This window comes from Olea europaea, chromosome 8 (assembly GCF_002742605.1).
Source record: "Olea europaea var. sylvestris chromosome 8, O_europaea_v1, whole genome shotgun sequence".
Classification (NCBI taxonomy): Eukaryota; Viridiplantae; Streptophyta; class Magnoliopsida; order Lamiales; family Oleaceae; genus Olea; species Olea europaea.
The window spans coordinates 17,389,325-17,401,002 of record NC_036244.1 but is presented as its reverse complement, the minus strand read 5'-3'; the positions used below and the strand labels follow the sequence as shown (position 1 = coordinate 17,401,002).

Genomic DNA, 11,678 nt, shown 5'->3' with positions numbered 1-11,678 from the left:
TCTGATTTTTGAAATGTAGATTTTAAAAGTGGGATTCCCTGTAATTTCCACTGATTTTATTTTGTAATGTTTGGACCGTACATAGTTTAATTTTCTCTTAATTTGAAGAGCATTTTTGAAAGTTGTCTAATATAATACGAAGCCCAAGTCCGGTTCGTAGCGTGTCCCAACAAAGTAAGCCTACGTGTCACCACTTGTGGCCCATATTACATTCCCGTTCGTTCAAGCCATTCCCTACACAAAAAATACCTGAAATAACTGTCATACAAAAATTGGAAAACCAAAAATATCAACAAAACTAATCAAACGAAACAAAAAATATGAAGAGCACATGCTCAGCTAAACTTTCTGATGACTTTTGTTCCAAATTAATTTTAGAGCAAACAATTGACTCATAATCTCCAATGGCTACTGTTGCCGCTGGTTCAGTGGTTGGACTGGTAGGGGTAAAAGTCAATACCCTCTGCTCCAAACTAAACTCTTCATTTCTTGGAAAAAAGCTTAATCTCAAAACCATTTTTGAATCAAGTGGCCAAAGAAAATTCTCCACTTCGAGGTCTAAGAATCTTTTAGTTTTCACCTCAGGAGGCGAAGTATTCAATTTCGTTCATGATCTTTTTCCGGGTTTGGGGTGGGACTTCCCTGCACAATTATGGAGTGTGGTGATATAATTTATATAAGCACACTGCCACGATCAGATGGGATCACTGTTACTGTCCCTGGTGTGATTTTAGCACTGGGTACTCTTTCATATCTATGGGCTACACCTGGTGTGGCTCCTGGGTTCTTTGATATGTTTGTACTTGCGTTCGTTGAGAGACTCTTTCGACCCACTTATAAGAAGGTTTTTTGGAGTTCGTCCTTTTTTTGGAAGTTTATTGTGAGAGATTACTTGAATGTATGAGGCTTTAATTTGAGGTTTGTAACAGGATGACCTTGTGCTGGGGAAGAAATTGGGCGAGGGATCTTTTGGTGTGGTTTATAGGGCTTCCTTGGCTAAAAAGTACTCAAAGGTATGTGTTTGACAAAATTTCTCAAAGAACTGAAAGTATTCAATTTATCAAATCATTGTTTTTGTGCTTATCGAACTGATTATAGTGCTTAAACTTAAGAGAATGTTGAATTTGGTGCTTAAAAGTTGAGAATGTTACTTTGCATGAATTAATCTTCTCATTAATCAGTTATCTTCACTTTCATCATGCAGGAAGATAATTTATGAGCATTTACAATTCACATGTAGTTACAAGGGCTTGTGCCTTAATCTTCTATTAAGGAATTTGCCATTTCTCAATACTAATAGTTTCTGTTGTTTACTGAAGGATGGTGATGTAGTCTTGAAATGGGCGACTGAATATGGAGCAGTTGAGGTATGGATGAATGAGCGTGTGCGAAGGGCTTGTGCAAATAGCTGTGCTGATTTTCTATATGGCTTTCTTGAGGTGTTGCTCTATTTTTCCAACTATCCTATTATAAAGCTATAAGGGAATATTTTTTATAATTTCTAAACTTATTAGTTTGATACTTCAAAATCTTCCAGAGCTCTTCGAAGAGGGGGGCTGAGTATTGGCTGATATGGCGGTATCAAGGGGAAGCCACACTTGCTGATTTGTTACAGAGTAAAGAATTTCCTTATAATGTAGGTACTTTCTTAAACCAGTGATATTACTAAAATTTTGGACAGAAGTCATCACTGTTCATCCAGGATATTTAGAAGTACTTTTCAACAGAATAGAGCTCTAAAATGAGATTTCATATTTTTCCCAGTTTTATATGTACTGCCATCCTTCCTTCTATGGACCTGTTTTGAGGAGCTCAAGTTTGAACTTCTTGTTTTTTGAAGTGACGAAATGGTCAAATAACTTTGGCATGTGATCTAACCAATATGCACAACCAGCTATAACTGTTCTTTAGGAGTTCATTGACTAAATATATTTACAGAAGTGATTGTATTAATTACCTTGTTCACTAGCTGAAATTTTTTGTTGATGCATGTAAGAAGGGTACACATACAATGGGATGTATTCTGTGGAAGCATTTAAGAGGGTACAAATGCAAAGATGGAAATTCAGTTGACTGAATATATGTCAGAATGAGAAGATCAGTAGAGAGATGTTTCTAGAATTATTGGAAGATTACTTCTTTACTAATTAGTTTATAACATGATGGTAGCTAAGTGAGGGAAATTGCGATTAAACTAGAATAAAGGATAGTGTAGTAGACGAATGGATTGAACATTGGTAGCTGTTTGATGCTAATAATAGATACTGTTGTCCCTTTCTCATGAATATATGATCAGTGAAGAAGTTATCACCTAGCAGATATCTCGAGGAACTTGCCGAGGGTAATGCTCACTAGAGACAAACGATCAACACTTTAGCAGTACTTGTTTAAAATAGAGAAAGGAGAGATTCCTCGTATCAATTTCTTGACTAGTGTCTATTAGATTCCACCATAGCCAACACAAAGAGAGCAGTGGGAAAGATAAAGAAATAGTGCATTCGTTGCCTTGATTTTTAGAATTAACACGTTTATTTTTTCTTTCCTAATGTGAAAATTAGTTCCTTGATGGATTGATACTGGAGAGAAAAATGAAAATGTTATCCTGTTGGATTTTGTCTATTTATCTCAAACCGATGTGTTGGTCTATCTCAGAAGTTGACAATCATGAAGCTAAGTAATAAAAATGATGTCAAATCATGCACATTTCATTTCATTATCAGTTCTTCCCTAGCTGCTGAATCCTTGACATGATTAAATAGAGCATTCAGCATAAGCATATACAAATTAGTACATGCTTACATATTATTTTTTCCATCTTGTTTATGCTAATTTCATTAACTTCCATGACAGATGTACAGTACCCACAGTAATCTTCCATCTTAAAAGGGCCTATTTGGCGGGGCTTATGTTTCTTGTAGAAGAGCTTCATGAGGAGCTTCCTTAGGATAATTTTCTTTAAAATGTCTTCTAGCTAAACAAAATACTTTGAGAAAATTATCCAAACATATTAAAAAGAAGTTTTTTTAAATCTCAGAAGCAGCTTTTGACTTTTCAAAAACCCTGTCAAACTGGCCTTTAGAAGACTTCCAAATTCTGGATTAAATTTATGGTCATCTCTATGTGCCTAGGTTTTTCTCAAATATGTACTAATAAGCATTTCTTTATTTTCCTTATCGATGAGAATCAAGGATGTTTTTCAAATTTGATGATTAAACCTCGATCTTCCATGGGCTTTATGGAACCAAATCGGAAGTAAATTTGATATTTGTGTCAACTATAAATTTAATGATTTGGAAGCAACTCAAAGTTGAAATAAAATCATCTTAGGTTGGAAGATAAACTGTGTCTCAAAATAAGATCAAACTCTTAGAGGGTGTTCGACACCCATTTTGTTGGAAAAATGAATTTTAGAATAGTAAATTAATGGGGAATGTATGGATGAAAAATAAAGAATTTTTTTTGATTTACGTGTAATATTATTTTAATGAAGAATGTGTGGTTAAAGAGAAGAGAGAAAAAATGCACTTTCATAAAAATGGGAATCAAATGGGGCATTAGTTTACAAGTTACCTCATCCAGTTTTACTCTAAAACATGTACAAAGAGTTAGTCATAGAATTCAAAATCTAATTAAAGGGGAGTAACTTCAGTTTTCCAACACCAATTTCCTGATGATTTCGAGTATCAGGTTGAAGCATTGATACTTGGAGAGATTCAGGACTAGCCCAAGGAGATGGAGAGGGAAAACAGAATCATACAGACGATCATGAGACAACTGTTATTTGCACTGGATGGTCTACACTCGACAGGGATTGTACATAGGTAAACTATTTTAAATCTAAAAAGGAAAAAGATTGACGGAAATGGGGATAAACTAATGACTAATTTTTAGGATAGTACAATCACCTTCAGAGAAAATAACATTCTGGGGCTTAAGATCTCTTGCAGGTTCTCGAACATTCAAAATCATTGATCTTGGAGCTGCTGCTGATTTGAGAGTTGGCATCAATTATATTCCTAAAGAGTTTCTGTTGGATCCTAGGTAACTTTTTCCTTGCAAAGAGGCATTAGTAACTGGACAAAACAGAAATAGAACAATTACCAGCTGTGGATTTTTTTTTGTCTATTTGTTATTCATTTCTCGACTTCTTATTTTGTCTGAAATAATATAAGGATCTTTTACAGGATGCTGTAATCACTTTTATTTCTACTGTGTTTAATATGGTTAATACTTAATATAAACTTCTAGAAAAACATATTTAGTTATGTACATTTAGGATGTTTTTACTACCTTTCAGCATTATCAGACAATTTAAACATCCTACGTCCAGAAAACTGAACTTAGCTTGAACAAAGATGATTATATTGTGTAAAACTGATTTCTCAAGTGATGAGAGCTTTTTTCAAGTTATGCAGTCAGCATCTAAAGATCCTTGAAACTAGTCCTGCTATGTATACTGTAGATTCGGCATCCAAGGAAAATAAGCTTATTAACTAATCTTCATAATCTTCTCCACTCGCAAGTTTCTTTAGTCATTTCTTTGTCAATAATATGCATCAGATCCTCTCTCTCTCTCTTACGAACACACATACAATAAAGTTAGTAATAGGGCTTGGTCTAGGTTGGCGTGTATATATATTATCATACATTCAAAATTTATACCACTGGTATTGAAACGGATTTATATGTTTCGACCTGTTGTGCCTTTCTCAGTGAGCCTCAAGAATTCCTTGGTGAAAGAAAGCTGCCAAGTTAGAGATACCAATAGTGCTACATATAAAAGCGGCACCATATGATATTTGAAGATCTATATATGCTCAAAACTACTAATCTAATTTTATAGAATTATTCTATACATTTTTTCTTTTTTTTTTCAGATATACTACTCCTGAACAATACATCATGAGCACTCAGCACCCTCAGCCCCAGTTGCAACAGCACTTTCCCCTGTTCTGCGACAGGTCTTGTATTTACGTTTATGTTGTCTAGTTTTACTGCACTTCTCAGAAATTAACTTCTCTTTCCATGTTTGATGCTATATTTCAGCAGTTGAATCTACCAGATAGATTTGACATCTACAGTGCAGGTCTCATGTTTCTACAAATGGTAAGTATGGAATAAATTATGAACCATTTCTTTTTTAATTGGTCGATATGTAAGGCTTCATTTGCAACTTAGAAAGTAGTAACCTAATATTTAGGGAAAGAAGTTGTTCTTTGCTTTGTTTATATTAGTCTGTCTTTGTTGTCGTCGTTGTCTTCGTCTTTTTGGTCCCTTAAAACAAACAAGGATCTAAATATGTGAAAATTTAGTCGGTTCCCCTCCCTTTTTAGCATCAGCTTGTTGTATCCAAACTGGAGGGCGGGAAAATCAGAACTCATTTACTATAACGTATATATCTCCCAAGTGGTTAATTGCAAGTTGATCATGTAATGCATACAGCCCAAATGAAATTATTTTCAACTATTACCGACAAAGACACACGTGTGAGATTGTTATGTTCAATTATGCATGTCCTAGGAGGACGAATTGTTTACAGCTTTATAGAGGCACTTAATGTTTGAAGTTCTCAATGTTTCTTATCCGTTTGGCCTGATACATGTGATGATATGGTGTGCAGGCATTCCCATCATTGCGCAAAGACAGTGCTCTCATTCAATTCAACCGTCAACTAAAGAGATGTGATTATGACTTGGTCGTGTGGAGAAAATCTGTCGAGGCTCGTGCAAGCCCTGAACTTCGACGAGGATTTGAATTGTTAGATTTGGATGGTGGAATAGGGTGGGAACTTTTAACATCAATGGTTCGGTATAAAGCACGCCAAAGAATTAGTGCAAAGGAGCTCTAGCTCGTCCGTACTTTTATAGAGAAGGCCTATTGGCTTTGTCCTTCATGCAGAATCTACGGTTCCAATACTTCCGAGCTACACAACAGGACTACAGTGAAGCTTCCACATGGATTGTACAACTCATGGCAAAATCAGGAACGGAGCGAGATAGAGGCTTCACTGAAGCACAGCTGCAGGACCTCAGGGTCTGTATCTAAAAGCAAATCTAAACAACATACTTCTTACAGATTTATGGATAAAGTTTTATGACTTCTTGTGTAGGAAATTCAGCGTAAGAAAAGGTCAAGTGCACAGAATGCCCTTGCATCGGCTCTTCGGCTCCAAAGGAAGATTATTAGTGCAATAAATGAGAGCGTTGATGAGCTTAACCGGCGCATGAAGAGTTTGTGGTGGAGCAGATGGATCCCACGAGAAGAATGATCACTATAAATATACTACACCTTACTGTTTATGTAAATTTTTTGCAAGTCATCATCTCCACAAGAAATATGTGATAGGAACCTGTTGATAACTCCGACCAACACACAGAATCAAAGATACCAAGGAATGAAATAAGATGAAAATAGAAGATAAACTCAGCGATAGTTGAATTGATGTCTGTAATTGAAGGTTTTCTATATAGAATGCAAATGATAGAATAGCACCCCAACACTTCTGTACTCTCCTGAATTGTAAATGGCAGGAATGAAAAATGATAAAAGGACATTCGAGAGGTGCATTGCTCTCCCCAGAACTACCAAATTTTCTACCGGCATTCCCATAGCACCATCCCTCTATTTATAAGTGATTTTTTTGCCTCTCAGTTATTCCTAACATAATGCATAATCGTGCCCTTGCTTTCCTCTCCTTGGTTAATTCCTTTACTGCCCTTGTTAGTTTATTACGTGAGTTGGGGATCTATCGTTACTCGCCCCCGAAATCCACCTTGTCCTCAAGATGGAAGTTGATGCTGGCTTTGTCCATTCATCATGCAACCACGCCATTTTCCTTGCAAGCACTCCAATTATGGTCACCATGGAGAAGGGATGTTTCAGTCTTTTCAAGTGAATGGACTTACTCAGTTGAGAAACTATCACAAGTATAATATCCAAGGCAACTCCATAGCCAGTTGTCCCTACCCACAAAACGTCCAATGTTCGATCCTGACGGGTTGAAAACAAATTATAACAGGCTGCATCCTTGATTAACAATATCATATAGTCATGATCAATCTGCCCTTGAGACTGCATCATCCTTGGAAGCTCCATATTTGCTCATTGATAAGTGTGTTTTTACATACTTATTTAGCTCACGAACATGATTTAAACATGGACAAAGTAGTTGAATTATAACTTAATCTCATTAAATTTATGCAATGTAGGTGTTTCTATGAAAAAGATGGAATTCAGAAGAAAAGAGCCGAAAAAGGACCAAAACGGAACAAAGCGATAGTTCGGGGACCAAAGGTGCAAATATTGAAAAGTTGAGCTAAAGTGCAGAACTAGAATGAAAATATGCCAAGTATGAGATTGAGGACGATACAAGATGATCGAAGGAAGAAAGAAGTAACATTGGACTGAATTGAAGAAAAGTGAAAGATGAAGGACTAAATTGTAATTAATCAAAAGATGAGCTGAGCAATTGATCAAGGAATTGATTGATCCAAACATCAATTAGGAGTCAATATTTGATAATGGAATAAAGGAAAGAAAGAAAAGAGATCAAGAAAAGAGAAAACGGAGTTTAGGGACCAAAATAGCAAGGTTGTAAAGTTACAACCTTGCGGCCGCATGTAACTATACCATGCGGCCGCACATGAGGAGGCAGGGATATTTTTGAAGCAGACCACTTGAACCATGCGGTCGCACGGTTTAACACCATGTGGCCGCATGGCTTTAAAATCCGAAGAAAATTCTGAACTTCCGTTTTTAATTGAAACTCTTTCAGGGCTCCGTGAGGACATGATATAAAAGCCAAAATTCATCAGAAATAGGGCAGAATGTCCAGGGAGAAGAAAAATATAACTTCTGGAGGCAAGAAACACGATCTTGAAGCCAATTCCACAAGAATTCAAGCGGGTTTTCAAGATTTCAAGAATTTTCATACGGGTGCTATTCTTTCTATTTATTAATTTCGTTTTTTTCTGTAATTATGGATATTCTAGGCTAGGTTTTCAATTACTAGGTGATCGATGAACCATTGTTTGTTATTTTAATTCCATATTTCATGAATTTAATATAAAGACTCGTTTGGATAATTTGATTGGTTTACATGCATTGATTTTCTTCCGCAATTAGTGGCCAAAGATTGTGTGAGTGTTGATGACTTGTTTCTTACATTCGAGAGAAGTGGAATAGGTTCGATAAGGTGTAAATTAATATAGGATCCGATAGAGGATAGAGATATACCCCTATACTTTATGCAATTCTTTAATTGTTCACAAAACCACATGCATTCTTGTATATTTGCATCATCCATAGAGATATAGGTTGATGGTGTGCAAGAATAGGTCTAATATATATCGAGAGAATATATTGGATAGAATTAGGAACATTGAATTGACAAATTTTCATAGGGTTATTAATTTTATGAAATTAGGGTTTTTATAACTTCAATTGGGGATTTGTGATCTTAGTGACTTTAGTTTGATCATTTCCATAAATTAGCTTTTGAATTTGCATAATTTCATTTACTTGAGTGTTTGAGTCGTTTAATTAGAGAAATTTCGAAATTAGGGTTTTCAATAGAAATTAGGGTTTTTAGTTGAAATTAGGGCTTTTTGCATTTAGACCATATTTTCACTCAATTAGATTCAATTAAGGCTAGATTATATAGAATTGAACTACTCAATCTTTGAGGGACGATATTCGGACCTTTAAAAATCCACTTTATTACTTGTTACGAACCGTACACTTGCAGTAATTTTAAATCGAAAGAATTATTTCGTGAACAAGTTTTTGGCGCCGTTCCGGGAATTGAGTATTCGTTTAATTTTATTCAATTTAGCACTAATTCGAACTTTTTATTTTTTTAATTTATTTTAGTTCATTTTATTTTATTGCTATTTAGTTTTATTACATAAGTGCATATTTTTATTACTTAAGTCTTTAAATTGAATTATATTGTAGAAGTGCATGCCAAGATCTGCTGAAGGAGATCTACTCCCAGCCGACCCAGAGATCGAACGAAGCTTCAGAAGAAGGCAGAGAGAAAACAGAGCAGCGAGAAATCAGATGGAGAACGCACAACACAATCCTGTTGTACAAGCCAATGAAAGAAGGGAAGAAGACGAAGGAAACATGCTCGTTGGAGAGTTCATGACCCCTCAAATCATTCAAAGCCAGTCCAGCATTGTATATCCAGCGTTCGGGCAGCCAAATTTCCAGTTGAAGACAAATGTGATACAACTGTTCCAGAACGGACATCAATTTTAAGGAAGAATTGAAGAGAATCCGTACACGCACGTCTCGCGCTTCTTAGAGATGTGCCAGCACTTCAAATATCAAGGAATATCTGATGACGCCATAAGATTAAGACTGTTTCCACATACTTTGTGGGACAAGGCGATTGAATGGCTTGATTCTCAGCCGATAGCCAGCATTACTACCTGGAATGACCTAGCTCAGAAGTTCTGTACTAAGTTCTTCCCACCGGCCAAGATAGCAAAGCTAAAGTACGACATATCTATCTTTAGGCAAGGTGAATTTGAGAATTTTGATGAGGCTTGGAGCAGATTTAAAAATCTACTAAGGAAGTGTCCACACCACGGGATTAGCAAGGGACTTCAGGTCCAATATTTCTATGCAGGGTTACTTCCAGCTTTCAAGAGCATGGTCGACTCTTCAGCTAATGGGTCATTGTCCACAAAAACAATTGATGAAGCATTGAAATTATATGAGACAATGGCTACCACCTCAGCAATGTGGACCATGGAACGAGCAATACCAAAGAGACGCTAAGAGTTTATGAAGTGGATGTATATTCAGCGTTATCCGCTACGATTGATTCCTTATTTCACAAGGTGGAAAAAATTACCCAGTCAGCTAACGCAGAGCAGACAAAGAAGGCGAATTGTGAGGAATGTGGATCGGAGCATATGACAGTAGAATGCCCAATTTTGACACAAGGAAAAGAGCAAACAGATTTTGCTCAATGGGGACAATGCCAGCAGAATAACGTGTATGGAGAGACCTTCAACCCAAGTTGGAAAAAGTACCCCAACTTTTATTGGAGCAACCAAAATCAGAATAGGCCACAGGGGCAATATCAACAGTAAGAGAAGAAGCCTCAATTGGAAGAAATGTTCGGCAAATTCATGGAACAGACTAACCAATATATGGAGGCGAACAACCAATTCATGAAGAAGACAGAAGCCACTCTTCAGGACCAGAATGCAGCCATTAAGAATTTGGAAACTCAGATGGGATAGATGGCAGTTGCATTAACAGGTAGAGCACCAGGCAGCCTGCCAAGTAACACAGAAGTCAATTCGAAAGAGCATGCAAAGGCTATAACAACGAGAAGTGGAGTGGAATTACCTGAGAGACAAGTGAATAATCCCGTGGCAAATAGAGAAGAGATGTCTCCTGAAGTAGAAGAGATTTTGGAGCAAGAAGAACAGATAGAAGAGCCAACACCGAGAGCAAATAAAGGAAACTCAAGGGATAAAGAAATTGTAGCCACCCATACCGTTCCCACAGAGACTGAAGAAGCAAAAGATGGAACAGCAATACAAGAAGTTTCTCGAAGTCTTCAAGAAGCTCTATATCAATATCCCATTCGCTGAAACACTAGTTCCGATGCCTAGCTATGCAAAATTCCTGAAAGACATCCTATTAAACAAAAGGAAGCTAGGAGATCACGAGACAGTTATGCTAACAGAGGAGTGCAGTGCCAGGATTTAGAGAAAGCTCCAGCAAAATTGAAAGATCCAGGGAGTTTCACTGTCCCTTGGACCATTGGTGAATTTTATTTTGATAAAGCTTTATGTGATCTTGGTGCAAGTATTAACTTAATGCCATTGTTTGTTTTCAGGAAATTAGGATTGGGAGAAGCTAAAGCTACCACGGTGACCTTACAGCTGGCTGACAGATCATTGACACATCCACGAGGAATAATTGAAGACGTATTGGTTAAAATGGAGAAGTTCATATTCCCAGTAGACTTTCTGATTCTGGATATGGAAGAAGATAAAGATGTTCCTTTAATACTGGGCAGACCATTCTTGGCCATAGGCAGAGCTTTGATCGACGTTCAGAATGGGCAGTTGATACTAAGATTGGGAGAAGAACAGGTTTCATTCAATGTCTTCAAGGCTATGAAACTACCAATAGAGACTGACAGATGTTTCAGGATTGACATGATTGAAGAGTCGTTTACACTGCAACATCCATCAGATGCATTGGAGGCCTGCATTGCACATTCTAAATCCACAAATTCTGATTCTGTGAACATAGAAATGTGTGCAAGATTTTTGGAGTCCAACCCACCTTACACGCGGAAACGATACTTTGAGGAGTTTGGGACAGGGCTAGAGAAATCACAACCATCTATTCTAAAGCCACCAAAGTTGGAACTTAAGCAGCTGCCCCCACGCTTAAGATATGCATATTTGGGGGAGTCCAATACACTTCCAGTGATAATTTCAAACATGGTTAGTAAAGTGGAGGAGGAAAAACTGCTTAGGGTGCTTCGAGATAACAAACAAGCAATTGGGTGGACCATAGCTGATATCAAAGGGATCAGCCCTTCCTTATGTATGCATAAAATTCTCATGGAGGAGAATTTTCGACCAACAATTGAAAGTCAAAGGAGGCTAAACCCAAACATGAAGGAGGTAGTAAGAGCCGAG

At 37.0% G+C, this 11,678-nt stretch overlaps 1 protein-coding gene and 1 pseudogene across 1 annotated transcript; both read left to right on the top strand.

Moving 5' to 3' along the window:
* Positions 1-312: 312 nt before the first annotated feature.
* On the top strand, positions 313-6,560 carry LOC111399025 (annotated as a pseudogene).
* A 2,749-nt stretch (positions 6,561-9,309) lies between these two features.
* On the top strand, positions 9,310-10,103 carry LOC111398380. Its single transcript, XM_023025293.1, has 2 exons — positions 9,310-9,526; positions 9,727-10,103. The coding sequence occupies exons 1-2, from the start codon at positions 9,310-9,312 to the stop codon at positions 10,101-10,103; spliced, it is 594 nt and encodes a 197-aa protein (XP_022881061.1).
* Positions 10,104-11,678: the final 1,575 nt, after the last annotated feature.